General features: G+C 33.8%; 1 protein-coding gene across 1 annotated transcript; it reads left to right on the top strand.

Moving 5' to 3' along the window:
* Positions 1-21,767: 21,767 nt before the first annotated feature.
* rprm3 (reprimo, TP53 dependent G2 arrest mediator homolog 3) lies at positions 21,768-22,938 on the top strand. The gene has a single exon (NM_001002426.2). The coding sequence runs from the start codon at positions 21,988-21,990 to the stop codon at positions 22,297-22,299; it is 312 nt and encodes a 103-aa protein (NP_001002426.1). The 5' UTR covers positions 21,768-21,987; the 3' UTR covers positions 22,300-22,938.
* Positions 22,939-24,904: the final 1,966 nt, after the last annotated feature.

Raw genomic sequence — 24,904 nt, 5'->3', positions numbered from 1 at the left:
CATCTTGTTTGCTCCACATTTTCTTCACGTTAGTATTTCTTTTTTTTAATCATCAAGATTTACATTTCTTCTATGATCATGTTCAATATTTTTTCTGTGATACTAGTTTAGGAGTCCATACATAAGACGTCTGTGATAGTATCCAATCAGGAAGTCTGATTTGAGAACAATTTATTCATTCAGACCCATTTTGTGAATTGGAGCCAGTGAAAATGAAAGATTGGTCATACATACTGAGTGTTGGGGAGAGTTACTTTAGAAAGTGATCCATTACAATATTGAGTTACACCCTAAAATTGTATCTACACTCTTTGAAATACAGAGCTGTCACTGGGGTGGTAACTTTTCAAAAGGTACACATTTTTACTCAAAGGGGTCCATATTAGTACCTCAAAAGTATAAGTAGCGACATTTTTTTAAGAGGAACACTTATGTACTTTTTAGGTACTAATATGTACCCTTGAGGTATTAATATAACCTTTTAGGAACAAATTTATACCTTTTGAAAAGGTACCATCCCAGTTACAGCTTGTGTACCTTTATTTCTAAGAGTGTAGTTACTTTTTACAGTAAGTAATCTGTTATGAAACTTTTATTATCTTTTTTGTTTTGTTATTAATAGAGCTTTGACCACAATCTACACTGTATAACCTTCATTTTCCTTTAAAAAAAAAAAAACAGACCAAAAATATTTTAGGATATTGAATCATTAAATTAGGATAGTTATCTGCTGTATATATATATATATACAGATTATTGACGGTTTAAAGCTGTGCTTACTAATTTTGTGCAATTTGTCTGAAGTAAAATCACTGTGCATTGAGACTGTAATCCCTTTTTCTTTGATGCGTTCAAATGAATGAACACATTCTCTTATTAACTGCCTGATTCATTGTGACTACTTTTAATTCTGCAAATAATTTTTTAAAGCCAATTAAACTAAAAAGTAACAAACAGTATTATAGAATTTTTTAAAGTAATTTGTTACTTTAGAAAAGTAATATTACATTACTTGTATTGCGTTACCCCAACAATGCATTCTAAACATAGAGCAAGAAACTAGTGTACATTGCAGTCTGTTCCACTAAAACTAGTAAAACATCAAAAACAGACATTTTCACTGGAGCTGTACTTTTCAAAAGGCACCAAATTTGGCTTTGTAGGTACAAATTATTAGGCACTCTTAAAATGGGTTGACAAATGTGTTCAATTTTAAAAAGGTGCTATCCAGTGAAAGCTTTAGTACATTTTTTTAGACTAAAAATCAGTGTTCAGCATAAATGAGAACAGCCCATTTTGAAGATGATTATTTGTATCCATTTCTCAGTGAATATAGGCAGTGTATTTTGGTGCATTTCAACTAAACAGATTTATTAAACAAATATATTTATTAAAATAATATTGTAGACACCAAAATATGTAGAAATTGAAAGATAATGCAATTAAATTCAAATAAAAATATTGCAAAAGAATAATTACAACCTACAAAATTTCAACAAATTTTTTTTCTCTTGATTTTTCCTCTTTTTTTTTTAAATTTGTATTTAATATTTTTCTATAACATTAATTTGGGTGTACAAGTTTTTGGACCATTATTGTAAGTTACTTCTAATATAATATTGTATAGCTTCCTATTAAAAATGAATTTAAAAGAGAGATTTGTAAGGGGTGTACTTAATATGCTGAGCATTGTAGATGACTTTAATGGTCATTGTGCAGCTTGATGTCTCTGGTCCTCATGCATTGCATTATGAAAAAATTAACTTTTGTTTTTGTACCACAGAAGGAAAATATGCAAGAACAGAATGGAGCAAGATATCAGAAAGAGTAAATATATTAGGTCATATTAGGTCATTTGTTAACATTTATCATCATATCATAGTCAAAATTCAGATTCTTCTAAATGTCAATCCATTTTTTTAAACAGCAATATAGGAAAATAAAGAGCAAATCTCAAAACTGCATAAAATGTTTGTCTTTTTGCTCCATATAAGGTTTGCTGTCGCTTTCATAACAGCTGTAACTTGAGTAATCGTGATGTCATCTGATTATTTCACTGCGATGAGTTTTCAGCTTTCCACTTCCAGGAGGAAGTTGTGGTTTTGAACACTCTCCATATGGACAGTCGATCATCTGTCATGTCCATGATTCAGACCTGAGGTCACATCAGTTTGACGTGCTTCTAAAACTATATTTAGAGCAGGTTTTCATTTTTACTATCAGGCAGTTCTCAATCAGATCATCACATACGTCATTATATTGCTTTACGAGGCTAAGAATAGAAGTGAAATGATTATTGCTCGTATTTAGAGTAAAGGATTGTAATCTACTGCTGACCCCGACACAGAATAAACTAATTACATAGAATGTCATAAGATAACAAGAAAAATTAATGTTTACACAATACCTTCAGAGGAGTCAAGAAAACAATATAATAATAAATATAAAATAATATAATATATAAAATATAATATAATAAATATAAAATAATATAATATGTAAAATATAATATAATAAATATAAAATAATATAATATATAAAATATAATATAATAAATATAAATAATATATTATAATAAATATAAATAATATATTATATAAAATATAACATAATATAATATATAAAATTATATAATAAATATAAAGTAATATAATATAATATATAAAAATAATATAACAAATATAAAATAATATAATATATAAAATATAATATAATAAATATAAAATAATATAATATGTAAAATATAATATAATAAATATAAAATAATATAATATATAAAATATAATATAATAAATATAAATAATATATTATATAAAATATAACATAATATAATATATAAAATTATATAATAAATATAAAGTAATATAATATAATATATAAAAATAATATAACAAATATAAAATAACATAATATAATATAATAAATATTAAATCTAATAAATACAATATAGTATAAAATATAATAAATATAATATAATATATAAAATATAACATAATAAATATAAAATAATATAATATATAAAATGTTATATGATAAATATAAAATAATATAATAAAATAAATATAAAATAATATAATATAATATATAAAATATTATATAATATAATAAATATAATATAATAAATATAAAATAATATAATATATAAAATGTTATATGATAAATATAAAATAATATAATAAAATAAATATAAAATATAATATAATATATAAAATATTATGTAATATAATAAATTAAATATAATATAATAAATATAAAATAATATAATATATAACATATAATATAATAAATATAATATAATATAATATAATATAAAATAATATAATATATGTTTTCCAATTGAAAAAAAAACAATTCTGAATAGCTTTAATTTTTAATTAAAATTTTAAATGCACAAAATGACAATTTTGTAGAAAAGATCGAACAGATGTTATTTGGAAGAGATGGAATTTTTGGAAGTTTGGAAGACATGTTATTTAATGTAAATCTTCAAATTGACTTCATTATTTCTATTGTTCAATAAACTTCATGTCAGAATATTTGACATTGGAAGTTAAATAGTAGCAAATTTAAAAAGCGAATTATTAATAATTAGCATTTTTGTGCTTTGGTTAAGTGCTACTTCTAAATTACATAAAATACACTCACCGGCCACTTTATTAGGTACACCTGTCCAACTGCTCATTAACACTTATTTCTAATTAATGCCCTTCCAGCCGCAACCCATCTCTGGGAAACAAAATTGAACAATAGAATACTGGAAAAATGTTTCCTGGTCTAATGAGTCTTCATTTCTGCTGCGACATTCGGATGGTAGGGTGAGAATTTTCTTGAACATGACATTGAGTTCACTGTACTCAAATGGCCTCCACAGTCACAAGATCTCAATCCAATAGAGCACCTTTTCGTATCAACCTATGCCATGAAGGATTAAGGCAGTTCTGAAGGCAAAATGGGGTCCAAGCCAGTACTAGTAAGGTGTACCTAATAAAGTGGCCGGTGAGTGTATATAGTAGTCTCTGCTTGTGGGAAAGGTTGCTTGTGATGTGGATTGATTGATTTATTACTCTCATCTCAATCACAAATGCTTTTGATTAAAATTGTCTGTTTAATAAAAGGTACAATGTTAGTACTTCCAAACAGTGATGTAGAGTATAACACCATAAAACATGGGTAGTTTACCATAACATTTTGAAAATCACTTTAATGGTCTCTTCTGTATTTTTAACTAAAATTCTAGCAACAGAATCTGCCAGTTTTTACTGTCAATTTCATGATTTCTTTTTACAGTGTGAACCACTATGAATACAGCGATTATTGCTGCATTTAGACTTTCAGAGTCCACTACTGCTGATCCTTCACTTGTATATCACTGATGTAATGATGAAAACTATTAAGGCAGTCTGCAGCTTCTCCATCTCTCTTCACACTTCTCATCGCCTGAATTAGAGGGTGTGGAATAAGTGTCATCAGGTTTAACTTCAGCTAATTTCATCACAACATTGTAAGGCTGTCTTTACGATACAGAATCTGCATCAACGGAGCACGTCCCGCACTAAAATTCAGGGATTTATGGGTCACAGGTGCCCGTGCAGACCCATCCTGCTACTATCATGATATATCACGCCAGACTGCGCTGGAACACTGGGAACTGTTTTGTCCTTAAGAGGTATCCTGGAAAAAATGTGTGCGGTACCTTCAAAACCCTGAGCCCCGTCTGATGGCTGACTGTCACGCCACACACCACAAGGCCTGCAGGGTGTCACATTTCCCCTCCTCCCCTGCAGAGAACACCAGATTCTATGGCCTAATTTTGGGCCACTGTAATTTGCTCTGACACATTCTGTGCCTGCGAAGGTATGCGTCCGATGGTACCACCAAGGAACGTACAAGTGAGCAGACGGAGCGTGTGCCAGAGACCTCGTCCTCCAGACCAACACATGCATTTTTGTGGCTAAAATTGAAAAGGATCCTCAATATACGTGGCCGGGGGCAGAAATGTTATGTAATATCCCAGGCCATTCTAAATTTAACATTATAGCAAATAATACCTGGGCGGTGGCAATGAAACTGGCCCACGGTGCAGTGAGTCATTACAGAAAAGGGATATCCCAATAAACAAAGAGCTTTCTGAGAGCTGCAGAGGAATGCACTTTATGTTTGTTGCATACTTATTTGCACAGCTTGTATAATTAATTGCAGTAAATCTGTCTACAGTGAATGATATGACTATATGAGCAGCTCTTGTGATAAGCTCAGAGTAAGAAAAAACTGTGTGGTAAATACATTTAGCGTATCATTGTGCCTTGTAACTCAATCTGCCCTATTGTCAATCTGACAATGATGAATGAGACAGGAAAGCCACATTTTGCTAGAAGAATTATGAAATCAGTTCATTTAAACTGAAGACCTATAGATAGACAACAAACAGAGGGGTGTTGTGAGTGGGGGGAGAAGGGTGACTGAGTGCATAAGGTCCTGGCATGTGTGTGTGGGGCACTGGCTGACTTCAAATATACAGAAATATTTTTGTTGTGATATCCAGAGTATAAGAAGCTTAGGGATTCGACATTCAACACAAATTCAATTTTTCTAATTCTAATATTATTTGTCACCATTAACTTTTTTTTTATCACCAGCCACTGTGGCTAGTATTTTCCAATGTTATAGCCACTCGTCATAATTTTATTTTGATGTTGGCATGGTAAAATTACAAAATTTAAATGATGTGTTGCGTCCACATGCCTCCTTAACTTTTTATTTAAAATAATGCACATGGCTTTTTAGGGCTCAGCACTAAGGATTTATCTTTGTTTTCTCTGGCCACACCAAACAAATTATTTCCTTGCCACAATTTAAAAAAAAAAAAGTGTCAAACAAGCTAAATATATCTGTATACATACACTTTTAATTCAACAAAAATGTTCTTAAAAAAAAAAAATACTAACATTTAAAAAAATTCTGATTTATCTAAAACTATACACAGTAGTTTGTCCAGGCTAAAGGTCCCAGATAACTAGGTAACTGTAGACACATGGAGAGTCAATCTCCTTATAAAACAATGCTATTGTAAAGGATGATAATTAAGCCATATTAACAAAAATAACTGCAAGTAATAGAAAGCAGGTGAAAAACATTCTGTGATAGTGAAAGGATGACCACGTGCAGACGGTTAACATTAGGCAGAGTAATAATCTGTTCAAATAATGGTAAAAGTGAAAGTGGCAACAGCTGTTGCATACGAATTATCTGGAGATCTCTTGAAAGCACCAATTTTTTCCAATCTATTTCAAAGAGAAATTATCGCACCAGTTGGGTTTTAAGGCATTGGTTGCTTTGCACAAGGAAACAGGATCTTTTAAACACTGCTTTCTTATGCTCGCGTGAACAGTTATCAATTGTGTTGCTTCTCATTTTTGAGAGCACATTTGCAGGCTTATTTAGAAATTGTCTTAAACTAAAATTCTAATGCTTAAGGATGAGGCAGATCTGGCAACTTTAATTATTGTCAACCAAACAAAGTGGCTAGTGGGAGTGTCTGTCCAACCCGCCACAGCTGAAATCTACCCGCATTTGGCAGGTGTTAAAGTCAAGCCTTGTTTGTCACATACAGAGTCATGCACAGTATGATATGCAGTGAAATACTTAGACAACCACTCGTGACCTTAAACAACAATAACAAAAAACAACAAAAAGCCGTCAACTTAGAATTATAAGGTTCTATCTGACATTTTTATCAAAATTGAGTTAGTGACATATGCTTATTAAATGACAACTAATTTACATTATGGGATGTTTTTTTTCATAAGTTATTTACATTTTAAGACTTTTATTTAAAAAACAAATGCTGTTTGCTATGGAATGCAAAAACTTTGAAGCTCAATATCTCAAAATCATTCAGAACGCAGATAAAACCTTATAATTCTAAGGTGACAAAGTATCTAAAATGTGAATGCAATAGACAACAAAAGGGTTTATATTTTAGATTATTTGCAACTGAAAACAAAAGGAAATAGAATTTTTTAAAGACTTTCGATATAGATTATGTGGCTGTAGAAAGAGTACAAATTATAAAAGAGCTATGTGTACAAACAGAAATATAGAAGTGTTTCTAAAAAAGTGCCTGGTGCATAAGAGAGGAAGGAGTGTAAGCTATACAGTACTACCCACATGTCTGCATCTACACCTCATAGGCACAGCACAGTATGAATGTAAATTTTGATGACTGCATTGGTTGTTTAGGAACAATGCTAAATGCTAATTGGCTGTGAGGGCCATGGCTCTGCACAGTTTAGCTTTAATCATAATTAAACACCTCTGACCAAACTAATTGAGTCCTTCAGGTTTGTTTGACACCTACAGTTAAGTGTGTTGAAGCTGGGTTGAAATTAAACTCTGCAGGGCTGCGACACCCCTGAGCAAGAGAATCAAGTGTTGAGATGGATGCAGATGGAAAAATTAAAGAAAAATGTCTAAAAAATTTGGTTGCCAAAAAAAGAAGAGTTAAGGGTTATTTATTCTCTATCTTTTTGTTTTAAAATTTGTAAGTGAACTTCTTTTTAACACTGACTCACTATTCTTCGACAAACTGCTCTGGCATATGTTGTATACCTTGAATGCCCTTCTAGCAGCAAGCCAGTTCTGGAAAACTGCCATACACTTTCTTATTCATTCATTACAGCAAATTTTGTTCACTTAATTCACCTATACAGAGTCTTTAGGACACCAATTCACAGCACCAACTCGAACATGAGCAGAACATGCAAACTCAGCCGAGAATCAAATCGGTGACCTTCTAACAGTGAGGAAACCACAATGGTAACCACTGAGCCACCATGCCGTCCGCTTTATAACCCAATACGGCCCATTTTTCCTATACTTTCGGCTTTCATAATCAATTGTTTGCACCAAAATAAATGGAAAATATACACTCTGACTTCAAACTCATTTGTGTATTTCAGATCTTATAACCAGTGGTGAAAGTAACAAATTACAAATACTCAAACTGCTGTAATTGAGTGTTGTTTTCTCAGGAATTGATATTTACTAAGTAGTTTTAAAAATGTGTAATTTCATTTTAACTTGAGTACAATTTTAGTGCAGAATTGGTACTTTAACTCCACTAATTTCCTCAGACTGCAGTCGAGACTTTATTTTCTCTTGTCTATGGGAATAAGAAAAATCAGTCCTGTGATTCCTGTCCAATCAAAATCACACATAGAAGGTAAATCGTATCATAATGAACTACCTCAAGACATAAGTGCTTTATAATTGCAGCAAACTGTTAGGAAGCAGTAAAAGTGTCCAAGAAGATGTCCAAAATCTTTACATGCATTGACCAGGAGACTGTTTAGATGTATGTCACTGCTGAAAAAATGACGGATGTTTACAGAATGATCACCAAAATGGCTTTCAACTCCTAGCAGGCACAAGACCTCAACATGATGTCAGATTGAACTTGTACCCCAACATAGTGGGGACGTTGCATTTTGTTTGGTAATGAAAATTGGGTTGACGTCAGAACTAAACGTCTGGCAGACGTCAATGTCTAACATCCAATCTAAAACCAAACAAATATTACCAACTAATAATGTGACAGCTTGAAGTTGTGTGGATGTTGCCACTATGACATCTAGCAGACATTGCATTTTGGTTGCCCTATCTGACGAATAAAAGTCAGTATTTGGCGTCGATATGACGTTAGCTTAAGATGTTTGCTCGACATTGAATTTTGGTCACTTTCTAACAACCTAAAATCAACCAAATATTAACGTCATTTGTTGTCGTTATTGGATATCAAAATAATGTTGTCCTTAGATGCTGGATAGACATTGAATTTTGGTCACTTGACGTCACAACCTAAATCTAACCTAATGTTAACGTCCAATAACATTGTCTGGCTGCTGGGCAATAACTAAATGCACTACAGAATGTTACGTTTACACACACACGCACAAATTACATGTAAACGCATCAGCTTTTAAAAGCGCAATACTCACTAATCCTGAGTAGTTTTGAAAGGTCTACTCATACTTTAAGTAATATTTTCAACAGACATTTTTACTCTACAATTTTATGTAAGTAATGGTATTTAAGAGAGTATGAATTTTTAATAGTCTTTCCACCACTGATTCTATCCTCTGCAGAGAGAAAATACAATTTTCCTGTAAGACACTAATAATAACAGAAAAAAGTCATCATACAGGACTGAAAATTTGGTCTTCATTGCATGCATTTGCCGTTTCGGATTTACTTTTTGCAGTTTTTCCATGTTCATTGTCAACTGTCCTTAACATGATTAGCTAAAAAAAACTACAAGTTGTTCAGCTAAACTTTAATCCACATAAAACATACCTTACTGGTACATGCAATGTATTTATTATTATCAGGAAAAAAAAACATTTTGAACTTTACTGTAACTGAACATGCAAAATGTAAGACCAGACTAATACTAATAAATATAATAATAATAAACTATTAAACATAGAAAATAATACATATCTTAAGGTATCATATGTTACTTTCAAAGCATGGTTATTAATGGAACCTTATCCTGCTATTGTTACGGAAGATCCTCCTAATTTGGTACTGTTTAACCATTTCTCTGCAAAGTGTATAACAGAGACAGACAGAACGATAGATAGATAGATAGATAGATAGATAGATAGATAGATAGATAGATAGATAGATAGATAGATAGATAGATAGATAGATAGATAGATAGATAGATAGATAGATAGATAGATAGATAGATAGATAGATAGATAGATAGATAGATATCTTTGACAGTTGCTAGGGCGTTGCTAGGCTGCATTTGCAGTTACAGACAGAGTTATTTAGGGTTATGAAATTGTCTGGCAACTTAATAGGAACATCTGAAGGACATGGCAGCACTCTAATAAAAAATACCAGAGCTCATCCACGAGTAGTAATTGGATAAAGTCACTATCACTCCGATTACAGCAGTTATGTGGGCAAGGCCAGGGACAACCTACAAAAATATCCACAGTTTCCATGTTCGGTTTTCTCTGTTCAAGACGGAGGCTTTTTGATGCACCATCAAAAGAAGTTAAGGGAAAGCACACAATTAAACAAGAGTGGGTCTTTTCCAAAAGTTATTATATAAACGTCCACCGGTTTCCTGTACTGGTCTCTGGCAGCCTTGAGAACATGAGAATGCTGGGATATAAAACAAGACCGACACTGGGGGCTCAAGTTTCGATGGAGAGCTCGGTTTGGAAAAGAGCCCAAAGGTTGTTCTGAGTTGTTCCACAGTGCAAGAACAAGGAGGCACCGAATGAACACATGCAGGACCCTAATGACCGCATAACAGGTGTGTATACTGTATATAAGTGCACTTAAATTAGTCATGAGCTACACCCCTTTGGTGAAATGATAAACCTGACAAATCAACATTAACAAAATGCATTTTCAAGTGCAAATCCCTGTCCTGAATCTAACCTAAAACATGCATCAGCATCTACTGTTTGTAATATAATTAATTCTCGATTCTGCCCGCAGCCCTCTCACTCGGGGGACACACTGCAAGGCTATTTTTATCAACTGTGAGCCCATGTAGATTGACTGAAAGAGTTGACAAAGTGTTGTTGACGAGTTGTCAGGCACTAAACAGGTGCAGTGGGCGTATGATCAATAGCGAGGGCATAAAGCGGAGGGAACATTTACTGTACACACTGAACTCGACTGAGTCTGAACATGCTAAACCAATCCAGATCGGGCATCATGCGGTATATCATGCAGTGTGAAAATGTGTCATGTTTCATCTGTGATAATATGGCCTTGTAGTTGTAAATCAGGGGTGTTGAGAGGGCGAGAGAGAGAGATAGAATATAAACACTGGGTAATAGATAAAGGATAGATGAATGTTGTATGACTCAAGTGCTCAGAAATGAAAAAGCCTGGTTATTTCCGTCCAGCGCTTGTTTCAATGAAACACTCAATCGTTCCATTTGAGTGAATGAATGCCTGGACAGATGATAAAGGGAGTTACTGAAGAGCTCCCGGACATGAGATTTCCCATTCAACAGAGAAAGCCTTATCCTCGAGAATTATCTCAAGTATTCTTGATTTCTTTCACAACAATTCAGCTCTAATACTAGGCTCAATTCATTCCTCTGCCTGATATAGGAGACAAATCATTAAATATAACACCAAAATACTGATCTCGATGACATCTTACGTTTTAATTTTTATTTTTGTTAAATTTTCTCTTTTATAAGTATTCTTATTATTACTAACCCTTACCATAACTACTACTATCGTAATATAACAAACTAAATTGTTTGTTAGTTAAATAAAGGTCAAAGAAGAAAAAATTATTACGAAAAAGGAACTTAATAACAATAAATAATAATCTACTATCCCACAGCCCTATAACCTCCAGCCAAACACCGGTTACTCACTGAAGCTAAACAGGGCTGAGCCTGCTCAGTACCTGGATGGGAGACCATATGGGAAAATTAGGACGCTGTTGTAAGTGGTGTTAGGGTGGCCAGCAAAGGGTGCTCAACCTGCAATCTCTGTGTCAGTCCTAATGCCCCAGTAAAGTGAAGCATACTCTATACTGCCATTGAGCGGAATGAGATGCTAAACCAAGGTCCTGAGTCACTGTGGTAATTAAAAATCCCATGGCATTTCTCATAAAAGAGTAGAGGTGTAACAAGTACTAATTCCCTGGCCAAATTTCATCCATCAGCCCTTACTGATCAAGGCCTCCCAATTATCCCCATCCATAGAATTGGCTCTATCACAGTCTCTCCACTCCACCAGCAGCTGGTATGTAGTGAGCATATTGGCGTTACTGTCTTAAGGCTGCATTCGCATAATCCAAGTGGATGCTCCACACTGATGGTGGATTTTAAGACCCCCCATCCCCCCCTTCACGATTGTTAAGTGCTTTGGGTGTATAGTCATACACAATAAATACACTACATAAATATAAAAAACAGAAACTAAAAACATTTTGAATCAACCTAGACCCTTTAACACCTGCACTTTCAATTCTATACTTTTCTCATATTTATTTATTTATAATATAAATTTCTTACTTAGGATATAACAATTATCTTAATTCTTGCTTTAGAAACTGAGGACAGCTCCTTTTCAGTCTATGACGCCTTTTTTAAAAGGTGCCATAGGATGAAAATCGCAATATACCCATATATAGCTGAGTAATACGGGATCAGTATATGGAAAAGGTATGTGTGACCCTCAAACACAGTCATTACCTGTTTCTCAAGTAAATGCTTTGTGTGTAAAATCACAGTAAAAAACAGACTGTGATGATTTATGTGATGATTAACATTAATCAGCATCAACCTGAATAAGCATGAGGTTGTTTAAATGTACCTTTTTTAGTTAAACGCGCATATTGTTATGTACCTTTTGTTAATGTGTATATTGTGAAATTTACCATATAATGTGTATCTGTAATGAGCCAACAGACATATGTATGCAATGAGGCAGCAAACATGTAAACTGCTGAATAAAAGTGTTTAATGCACACTTATGCAATGTCTGTGTGTCACATCACTCAGCAAATTAATATTTACGACCCTTCCAAATAGGGTCAAACTAACCATATTATATAAGGGGCAACTCCTAGCGTTGGAAATTGTTCTGTAAAACCAATTCTGGAGAATTTTTGCACTTACCTAAGCCACATGCCTTTTATTTAGATATCAGAGAACAATTTAACATTGGATCAATGCAATAAGCAAAGAAAAACATTTGTGCCTTTAAAGTTTGGAATAAACTGAAATGATGTTCAGTGAGTCATAGTGAGCTGCAGGTGATGCTACAGTACGTGCAGCAAGGCCTGTCCGGCAACTGCATTGTTAAAACAGCTGTCAGAAAAGCAGCTTCACTATGTGAGAGAGCAAGAAGGCAGGACTCTTACACATTTTGAGAGAAATAGTAAATCATCTCTGTTTGTACTGTATAAACATGGCATTTCACACAATACACATGTTTTGTCAACCATAATAGACAGGATCTTGTGTAAGAAAACTGGCTGAGCAGGTTTATTCTCTTACAACATGCAAATGAATGAGTGAAACATCTATGCCAAATGTTCTGACGTAAGATAGCGCTAGACTTGATCTACAACGGTTATGCTTTCTAAAATTAGAAATAATTATCATAAAAAATAACGTTTTTCTTCATTCCATTACAACATGCAAATGAATGAGTGAAACATCTACGTCAACTGCTTTGTCATAAAGTATAATTAGACATGAACTGCATAATTGGAAAGTTAAAAATAATAATCATTATAATGATAATAACGATCATAAGTAGAACTTTTGCTTTAACCCTTATTTACTGTTGGGGATGTTTTCATTCACTCTCGTGTGATTTTGTGTCTTAATTTGGCAATAACCTTTTCTGTATTTCAGCTAGCAGAATGATTTTTGGTCACCAATCTTATTTTGACACATATTTTGAGAAAATGCTTAGATTTTTTTTTTTAAACTGAGCAAATTTACTACCCTTTTATTAAGTTAGGGATGAAAACAAACACTAACTTAAATACATCAGATGATTTAGTGATTTAGTGGCGAATTCGTATGATTTCGTATGGTCTAATTCGTACAATTTAGTACAAATTGCTCATCACCCAATGATGATTGGGGTTAGGGGTGGGGTGTCACACCTTTTTTAAATCATATATTTTCATACTACTAAATTCGTATGAATTAGCCACTTAACTTACAATACGTAAAATACTTACGTTTCCTCATGAGATCAGGCTGGAGAGTCAGGACCTCGATTTAACATCTGTTGATCAAAACTACTAAAATGTTTAGAAAACTCTTTAATTAAATTAGTAATTTTTTACTGTCGATCATCAGTTGGCACCATTAACCCTTCAGATAGGCCTGTGCAAAAAAAAAAAAAGCTTAGTTTGTGGATCTTATATGGAGTACAAGTGAAAAATTAAAGTGCGTGTATGGGTGTCTGAGCGTGACCTTTACGCACTTACCTTGATGAGTCTGAGAAAATAAAAAAATGTACATCTCAGCTCTCAGAACTAAATGGAGTAAACAAAAACAAAGACTGTGTATCTATGCACCATCGAATGTGGTTATAATGGAGGTCAATGGGGCAAAAACAGCCAACAGTAAATTAAGGAGAAAAAAATGAAAATCTAACAATGCATCAAAGCCAATGTTGTTACTAATCGTTCACATGTCCAAGACTGTGATAAAAGGCATGAATCCAGCCCACAATTACTTTTCTTATTAAAAATACGTCATAGTGTGTGTGTGTGTTTTTCACCAAATCATTGACATCATTTGTCAACTTGGCAATTAAAGAGTTAAAATGCTGTCATTTTTCTAAACAATTTAGTAGTTTTAATCAGAAATGAGGTTAATTAACAAATGTATGCAAAATAAATTGTAAAAAAAAAACATCCCGAAAATATCAAAAGAGTAGTAAATTTGAGCAGTGCACAAGGGTTAATCTTTTTTTCAAAACACAAATGAATGAGAAGAACATCTATGCCAACTGCTCTGTCTTGATATAGTATATCAGACATAAACTGCAGTGGCTATACTTTTTAAAATTAGGGATAATAGTTATAATAATAAATCAACTTTTTCCATTCCTGTAATTTTATCTCTGACATAAACACAAACATATGAACACAAGTATAACATTCTCATCTCCCTCTCTCACTACAGGCGTAGATTCCTCGAAGGGTACACGTTGTTCCCCAGAGAAATTATATTTGGGCCTTCAGATGGGTGTAGTGGGTGGGGAATGCCGGTCCCTAACATTAGCCTCGAGTTTAAAAATAACCTCTCATCACATGAAATCAATAACAGCACTTAGATGTGACGGGGCTGCGTGTTCGCAAAGTCAGGCCCCTCCAGGATTATCGCACTACTTGGCATGTGTAAGCGACACCGTCACTTTCACCTGGACCTCAGGAAAATCCGCACCATGGTAAAACGGAAACGCTAACATGGTGGCGATGAGTTTGTCAACTAGCAATATTCCAGTTTCTCTGCTCCTGTTGTGTTGCAGTTAGTGTGGTATAAAAACACCTTGATATGCTTATGGTGACATTATTCTGACTATGCGTGAAAAAACAAAAAGTATGATCATCTACATTTTGGCCATGATTTTTTTTTTAATTAACAAATCATATTTATAATAAAGGTCTATTTATTATCAGCAATTTGAATCGGTTTACAAAGAAGAAAGCACAAACAGTTTATGCACTGAGTGAGAGAGCATCTGTACTGGCAGACTGATAAAAAAACCTGTACATTTACACAGACATCACCTTTATGCTATAAAATTGCAGGTTAAATACACTTACTGGCCACTTTATTAGGTACACCTATTCAACTGCTCGTTAACGCAAATTTCTAATTAGCCAATCACATGGCAGCAACTCAATGCATTTAGGCATGTAGACATGGTCAAGATGATCTGCTGCAGTTCAAACAGAGCATCAGAATGGGGAAGAAAGGTGATTTAAGTGACTATGAATGTGGCATGGTTGTTTCTGAGACGGGCTGGTCTGAGTATTTCAGAAACTGCTGATCTACTGAGATTTTCCTGCACAACCATCTCTTGGGTTTACAGAGAATGGTTCGAAATAGAGAAAATATTCAGTGAGAGGTAGTTCTGTGGGCACAAATGCCTTGTTGATGCCAGAGTTCAGAGGAGAATGGCCAGACTGGTTCGAGCTAATAGAAAGGCAACAGTAACTCAAATAACCACTCGTTACAACCGAGGTATGCAGAGGAGCATCTCTAAATGCACAACACGTTCAACCTTGAGGCGGAGGGGCTACAGCAGCAGAAGACCACATCGGGTGTCACTCATGTCAGCTAAAAACAGAAAACTGAGGCTACAATTCACACAGACTCACCAAAATTGCACAATAGAAGATTGGACAAACGTTGCCTGGTCTGATGACTCTTGATTTCTGCTGCGACATTCGGTTGGTAGGGTGAGAATTCAACAACATAAATGGATCTACCCTGCCTTGTATCAATGATTCAAGATGGTGGTGGTGTAATGGTGTGGGGAATATTTTCTCGGCACACTTTGGGCCCCATAGTACCAATTGAGCATCATGTTAATTTCACAGCCTACATGAGTATTGTTGCTGACCATGTCCATCCCTTTATGACCACAATGAACCCATCTACTGATGGCTACTTCCAGCAGGATAATGCGTTAGGTCATAAAGCATGACTTATCTCAGACTGATTTCTTGAACATGACAATGAGTTCACTGTACTCAAATGGCCTCCAGTCACCAGATGTCAATCCACTAAAGCACCTTAGGGATGTGGTGGAACAGGAGATTTGCATCATGGATGTGCAGCTGACAAATCTGCAGCAACTGTGTGATGCTATCATGTCAATATGGAACAAAATCTCTGAGGAATATTTCCAGTACCCTGTTGAATCTATGTCACGAAGGATTAAGGCAGTTCTGAAGGTAAAAGGGGGTTTAGCCTGTAACTATGCAAGGTGTACCCAATAAAGTGGCCAGTGAGTGTATGTGAGTTTATAAAAAACTTATATTTTATTGTAACTTTAACTTAATTTGATTATAATGCAATAATGTGCTCCTTTTGGAAAGCTGCTTTGAAACAATAATTACAGTAAAAAGAGCTATACAATTAAACTAGAATTGAATAAAAGCCATGACATGTATATCAGCTTTCTTGGAAAGACGCTCTGTCAGACATTTAGAGGATCGGAACCAACAGTTGCGTTATTACATTTATATAATGTCACCAGGGTGTTGTGCATCAGCAAACAGATAATCTGCATTTGCTTGGAGAGTAATATGAAAGGAGATGAATAATGGTGAACCATTATTGTTTTAAAGCAAAGTTGCAAAGTCGAATGTTTCACTTTTTACATTGATGTGGCAGAGGAACATTCTGTTCAATATGCAAATACAGTCTCAGACGCAGTAATTTCATTGGCTGTTATGCTTGTTGACACCTTTAACTTGGCAGGTTGTCACAATCAAATTTCATGGGTTAAGTTTTATGACTTTTGGCCCTGATTGCTTTCCACAGAGTAATTGTAAACCAGTCATTACATATGTGCTCTAGAAAGCTAAAGGGTGAAGATACATATTGCAGCACTGCTAGCATGAGGATATATTTACAGTGTGTGTGTGAGTGTGTGTGTGTGTATATTTTTATAAACAGTTCAGATGCAAAACCTAAGTGCCATCTAGAATTTTCTTCTACAATGAGCATTTTTCTCTGCCTAATGTTCAATTATTTCATGTTAAGAACGATAAAAATAACCTATTCTTTGCCATAAAAGTAAAATTTCTGAGCCTGCAAAATAAAATTAAAACGGCACTTTGAGGTTTTTGAATCTGAATTCTTTATATTTGTGTGTGTGTGTGTGTGTGTATGTGTATATATGTGTGTGTGTGTATATATATATATATATATATATATATATATATATATATATATATATATATATATATATATATATATATATAGGTGAAGTCAGAATTATAAGCCCCCCTGAATTAATTTTCACCATTTCTAAACATAAGTTTTAATAACTCATTTAAAAATTGTCAAAGGGGGGCTAATAATTCTGACTTCAACGGTATATTATTCTGAAAAAAGCATTACAAATATAAACAGAGCTTGCAATGAAGAGATTTTTTTAATCAAGGATGCAGATGTGTGCACTTTCATTTGTGTTTCTGCTACTTTGTGCTCCAAGTATAAAAGTGTTGTTATTAGGTATGTTGATGTAATATTAAAAACTTAAGATGCATATGATGCTATTATCATAACAAGTTCTGTAAAGTTCTATAAAAAATGTTGCACAGTTGTATGCATTTAAAAACTGTTTAATAGTTAATAAAGCTGACACATCAAGGCAAAAGACTGCACTTGCATTGAACTGGTAATGTCAAAAGTCACATAAACATTTCTTTGTGTATAAACGTGTTATTTTCATTATTGTTGGTTTGGTTCCACTATTAGGTGGTCTTAACTAATATGTACTTAAACTGAACTTAATCACTTGTTACAATGTACTTGTGTAAATATACCTTTTTACACTGCACTCATGATTAAATACCTGCATGTGAGTACATTAATAATTAATTTCAGTAATTTCTTCTGACCATTCCTTACACCTTTCATATATTAAGGTTTCCACCCTTAAACCCACCCATACCCCCAAACATGTATCCCACCTGCACCACAAGTGTTCCCTGCAATACAGTATCAAGTACATTGTATTTGTTTTGATGCCAGTACATAGTATTTAAAGCCACCTAATAAAGTGGGACAGTTTTTTTAACCTACTAAAGATAGCTACAGCCTTAATCCGACTGCTGCTTTCTGACAACTAGGAGATATTTTTCAAAAACTAAAAGGAGTTATGTAATTATGTGCTGATAATTTCTGATGGTCTGCAACCAATTAAATATCTGAACCGTTTACTAAAATATGTACATTTGGTACAGAAAATGCCTAGGTACAACCAACAACACAGGAAAGTAATTATTTGAGTTACAGTGCTCTTTAAATTCATATTTTTAATAGGAAGCCAATATTATATTTGTGCATATACATTAGATTAGTCAGTACTGAAGCCAAATCTGGATCTAATCTAACAAAATAACTAGGCCCACACGGAGTCTGCGCACGCAGAATTCCGCAGATTTCTGCGGATTTTTAGCCCATCATTAATTCTTTTTATCTTCTTGAGTAAATGTGTAAATCTTAATTTATTCAGTTTTTATTCAGTAATTAATTACTTTATTTCATATATTAAGGTTTTAATTATGATACTCTGCTGGATACTCCCAAAATAATTCCGCAGATTTTTGCCAAAATTCTCTGCAGAAATAGCAAAAAACGTCCGCAGATTCCGTCTGGCCCTGAAAATAACTTACAGTAACAGTCCAAAAACTAGTACAGCCAAATATATATGTCATAGAAAAACATTAACCCCTTGATGCACAAGCTGTAAAATAGATACAGAAAAAAAATACACTTAGACGGGTCATTTTAGACCCATGTAGAGCATCAAAGGGTTAAATACAAATTTAAAAAAAAAGAGGAAAAATTTTATTTTGTAATCATTACAAAATAAAATGTAAAAATTAAGTTGAAACTTTGTAGGTTGCAATTTTTTTTTTAGATATTTTGCTTGAATTTAATTGCATTATCTTTCAATTTCTAAATATGTTTGTTGACTAGTATTATTTTAAAATATACATCCGTTTAATAAATCTGTTTTAAATGCACCAAAATACACTGCCTATATTCACTGAGAAATGGTTACAAATATTCATTTTCAAATTGGTCTGTACTCAGTTATGCTGAGTACTGTATATGTGTTTAATTTTTATTGTTAATTTCATTTTATTTATGTATAACTCGGTATTCTCCTATATTACAGATCAATAATAAAGAACCAGAATACTGGAACATGCGGTAATGCTGCCATCTAGCGTTCAATGTTGCCATAAACCAAGCTCCTGAATCAACAATAAATAAATAACTTGTTTTTATTTAAAAAAATAAATAAAATCACAGTATTTTGATGGTAACTGCAGGAACAGTCATAAATGTCTTCAGTTTTCACATTATCTTGACCAAATGGCTATTACATAAATTGTTTAAATTAGATTTGCTATTACATGACTTTCCCAATTACAAGCCGATTTTTTTTATTTGACTTTGGGTGTTACTAAAATTTGTTTGCAAGCGATGTGAAAACGCCACCTTATTTTGCATCGTGAAACATTAGATGTTATGTTATAGACCAGTAGTTCTCATACTTACTTCACCAAGTACCACCTGAGTAAAAAATTGTCTCTCCAAGTACCCCATAATGACCAGTATTGAAATACAGAGTACGTATTCGGCTTAATTAAGCAGCTACAGCTACGCACAGTTCAAAAACGTGGCAGATTAACTCCTATTGTGAATATTTATTATTGTCAGCCACTTTTAACATTATTAATAGTTTATACATTAACTAAAACATTAAAAATAATTAAAACATCAATGTGTGCTTTTAAAAGTTAATTAAAAATGGGACTGTTCCTAAAGTAAACAGAAAGCTGCTGTGCTTAAATGCAAAGTATTAACATAGTAGCCTATTCATCAAAACCTGTAAATGTGCCTTGGACCTCAGAAATATCATCATATTCATATATAAACTTTGATAAATTTTGAAATATATGGTACATGTTATATATAATTTATTTTATATCTTTGAAATCTAGACATTAACTTGCATTTTAAATATATGATTTATATTTATATATTTAAATTAGAAATTAGATCTGCTTACTGCGCATTAGAGTAGGCTTTGTGTGTCAGAAAAGCTATTAAACTATAGCTGTCAACATTAGGATATAATAATACAGGATATGCCCCCAACAACCATTACAAATAGGCTATGGGAAAAAAAATTGCTTTAAATGATAGAATACATAACAAACAGTAAAAAATTTGAAATAAAAGGTTTAGCCTATTAAAATCAATTTACTGACATCTGTGTTATCGTATGCGTTAAAAGTGTGTTAATTTTTTTACTTTAATTATTCAGCAATTCCTCCATGTACTACTGGAAGGAAGCCTGCGTACCAGTGGTACACCAGTTTGAGAACCACTGTTATAGACCATTTTGAGGGATGTAAACAAAAACAGTGGTCCCAACATATTTGCTGTTTTACATTTTTTATTTCTAAAGATTCCAATAAGAGCCACAGATTGATAAATAATTTTATGATAGCCATTTTAACATGAAGTTATGATTGAAATAGTTTAATAACAAACAGGAAATGTTCATGGGTCAATGACATGACCATGGGGCGATAAGCGTTTTCAAAGGTATACCTCGGTTTGAAAAAGTCAAGGTTTTAAAAGTCAAAATCTTCTGCTATATCGTCCTAAGGTATGTATTTGATTTTTTTATTTACGACAACCTTATCTCAAGCAGAAAATATATCCAAAGATGCCATTTTAAAGTGTAAAGAAGTTTGTGTTTTTGGATCTAATGAAAACAGCAAAAGTTGATAATTTATTTAAATTATTTAGCCGGACATGTTTATGGTTACAAAATATTAAAAACGTTTCTCAATATAAAATAAAGGCTATATTGTGTTCAAAGGGGAACAAAGCTTTTGTTTTTCCCCAGACATAAAAAACATTGTATAGCCGTAATCACAATACCGCGAAACCGTGATATTTTTATCCAAGGTTTATCATACCGTCAGAATCTTTTACCGGCCCATGCCCATCATGACCACACTGAAATGGTCTATATAGGCCAAGAACTAGAAGATGCAGTAAACGATTTTACGATACAAACAGTGATTTAGCCTATACTATGAAAAAAAAAATAACTGCAAGATGATGAGAGTATTTCCCAGAGATGGGTTGCGGAAGGGCATCCGCTGCGTAAAAACTTGCTGGATAAGTTGGCGGTTCATTCCGCTGTGGCGACCCCGGATTAATAAAGGGACTAAGCCGACAATAAAATGAATGACGAGAGTAAATTCCTTCCAACTTTCAACTTAGGCAAACAATGACATGGTAAATACACATAAAAGCAGGTACACGATTCAAGTTCGGCAACATGTGAACGTACTGTAAGACACCCCTCCTTTGAAACCAGTGGTCAGTGAGTTCAAGAGAAAGTGTGCGCGTGGCCGCGGCTCTCTCAGCACGCGCACGGAGGCGCAATGAAATACCAGAGTGCGCTCTTCCAGACATCACTTAGACCGCAACAGATTTACGTGGATGAGGCACTCGATCATATCACACAAATAAACGAGCCTTCCTTCCACATACCAAAGGCGTAACGTGTTTATTAATTTTTTAAATATGAAATTCACAGAAACGCGCAAGTGACCTTGGGAATCGCAGGACTTTTCGGAAGTTTTGAACATCAATACGCGTTAGACACGCCACGGAAAAACTCGACATGAATGTTTCTCACGGACTACTGAACCGGACGATCTCCACAGTGAAGCATCCTCTGGACGCCGGTCGAGGATGCTGCAACTTCTCGGTGATCACCAGCGACGGGTTCGGTTCACCGATCCAGGACGAGCGCGAACAGTTCATCACGCGTCTGGTGCAGATAGCGGTGCTCTGCGTGCTCTCGCTGACTGTCATTTTCGGCATCTTCTTCCTCGGATGCAATCTACTGATAAAGTCAGAGAGCATGATAAACTTGCTGGTGGAGGACAGGAGACCTTCTAAAGACGCGGAAATTATTATGATCGCTGCATGAGTGGAGCAGACTGCGTGATCATCACCAGTGACTTTCCTTACACAAACTCATCTCTTCATGCATGAAAGTCACCAGCTGGTTTGAGTTTCACACCAGTGCTGAATGGATTTTTATAAAAGGTAGCCTATATTTCATCTTGGATCTAAAAAACATTCATGTTGCAGATGTAAAATGTAAAAAGTTTGTCTTTCATGTTTGTCTTCATGGAGGAACACCGAGGGCAGAGAAAGATCCAGATCCATTACTCCAGGAAGGATCAGTTGGAATTGAGAACAATGTCACTTGTTTTATACACATTGGATGAATTGATTAATGTTTGGCATGTATCGAAATGAATGGATTTTCAATGGGTTAAAGAAATATGATTGTATTAACTTGCATGCAAAATATATATTAAAAACTGATTCAAATGTTATGATTAAGCATTTCTGGACTTTTTCAATGTTTGACAGCAAGAGCAGAAAACACTCCAAATTTATAAACACAGCATGTATATAGTATATATTTGCAATTAAGAGAAATTTGATTTGTGCATTTGCTTCATTGATTAATAAGAGATATTTTTATGTGTTTAATATGATTGTAAACATGCATGCAAAATGGATTAAAAACAAATGCAAAGATTCTGCAGTCGAAATGAATGTGCCTACAGAATCTTTAAATAAAAAACATCTACATGTTCAGTTTTTTCACCTATTAGGCTACCATCTTGACGGAATTTGTTGTCGATGTTCAACTTTACAACCAATTTTAAAAAGAAAACAAAGTAGTGTCCAAATTATAGTTATTGTTTTAAAATGCAAATTCAGACAATATAAAGCCTATTCATCATTTTTTTGTTGGTTACTAAAATCAGTTTAAAAAGAAACCACCATCTTATTTTTCAACGAAAAACCATAAATTCATTAGCTGCTGTGTAAAAGTCACAAAAAAAAAAAAAACATTTTAGGTAATGAGGACCAAATATCCTCTGTACATCAGTAGGTTAACCAAGCGGTCATCACATTTCAGGTTAAAGTACAGTGTTTTAAAAATGTAATTATTAATTAGCCTAATTATATTGCAGGTCGTTAGAAAATGTTCCATCATAAAGTCAGCAGAGTAAGAATGCAAAGCTCTAAGAGAAAATAATGAAAAAACAAATGATTAGCAGAAAGTTTAGATGATAAACAAGCGAACTATAGTTTTAAATTAAACAGTTTGGTGTAGATCACTCACATAATTTACAAGAATTGGTGGACTACTGAAATATCTGTAAATATAATACAACTATTAGTATCTGTACTTTATGTAAAATATGGTTCAGTTTCGTGCTCTTGAGATGTGATAAACTCTAAAACTTCTTAGCAGTGTAAAATGCATACTTTTCACATACATACATACATACAAGGCATATACAGCATAGGTATATTTAATTTGTTAGTAAAGTTTGTTTGTTTGTTTGACTTTATTAATCCCAAAAGGAAATGTATGTCACAGCAGAGCTCTCCATAATAAAGGTAAATAAAATAAGTTACATTTATATAAAAATAATAATAAAATTTCATTCATACTGCACTCTTTAGTTTCAAACAACGAGTAGACACTTGTCCATATGTAATAACTATTACAATTCAGCATAATTCATCTGGTATGACTTTGGTTACAATCTGATCACTGTTGGCAAAAATGACTTCCTGTATCTTTCTCTGTAACACCGGGGTTAAATTAATCTTGCACTAAAAGAACTTGCACATGCTGCACGTGGTTCATCATACTGACAAATTCGTCCATCATTCAATCATGTGCAATCTCTTCTATAGTGGGTAAAACACACCCCACAACAGAACCTGCGTTGTTTTGTTAGGAAACACCCAACGTCTTTCCTTCAAATTCTGTTAGCAGACACTGTGGTTGGTAGCTGGTTCTGTCTAAAAACAGATGGTTGATGTTAACATTTTAAACTGCAGCAACATGGTTTTCCATCAACAAGCACTTAAAATGTCAGAAAAGATGTCAGCTGTTTATTATGACATTGTGCTGACTCACCAACTGCCTTTCCACATAAAACCACTGGCACATTTTAAGACCACATTTTTACACACAAACACCAAGTGAACTGCAAACACTGGATGAAAAGGATAAGTATGACGTTTTAGGCAAACTGTGATATTACGTAATGCAACCCAAGGCCCTCTGTACTCTAATTATATTAACAAATGTATAATGTGCAAGAAAAACAGTCTTATTTTAACTTGCTTTAACAGAATCCCAGCGCAGTTCTTAAACCCAAACGTGAGAGTAACACAATGGAGATGTTGCATAATTCCCTAAAATCTGTTGGATTACATATTATCCTCAGTATTTGTACACAGACTATAAGCATGACATCATAAAAACACTATTCACCGCTGTGCATGTGACAGCTGAAAACGTGCCAAAGACGTTACTACAATCACTGCCTTAAAACAGATGGTGCAGAAATGCATGAAATGCAGGACAAAGAGCCATAATCCAAATTAAAGATTAAGGCTGCATGGTATATCAGTGACCCCAATCCTACAACATAAGACCCCAGCCGGACACATGTAACTGATCACAGCGCTTTTCCTAAAGCTTGTAATGC

This window comes from Danio rerio, chromosome 23 (assembly GCF_049306965.1).
Source record: "Danio rerio strain Tuebingen ecotype United States chromosome 23, GRCz12tu, whole genome shotgun sequence".
In the NCBI taxonomy this organism is placed as follows: domain Eukaryota; kingdom Metazoa; phylum Chordata; class Actinopteri; order Cypriniformes; family Danionidae; genus Danio; species Danio rerio.
Note: the sequence above shows the minus strand (reverse complement) of the source record. Positions and strands in the feature narration are given on the sequence as shown.

What these genes read in the sequence shown, in the direction of transcription:
- rprm3 (NM_001002426.2), top strand. Translation starts at nt 21,988, where the DNA reads ATGAATGTTTCTCACGGACTACTGAACCGGACGATCTCCACAGTGAAG.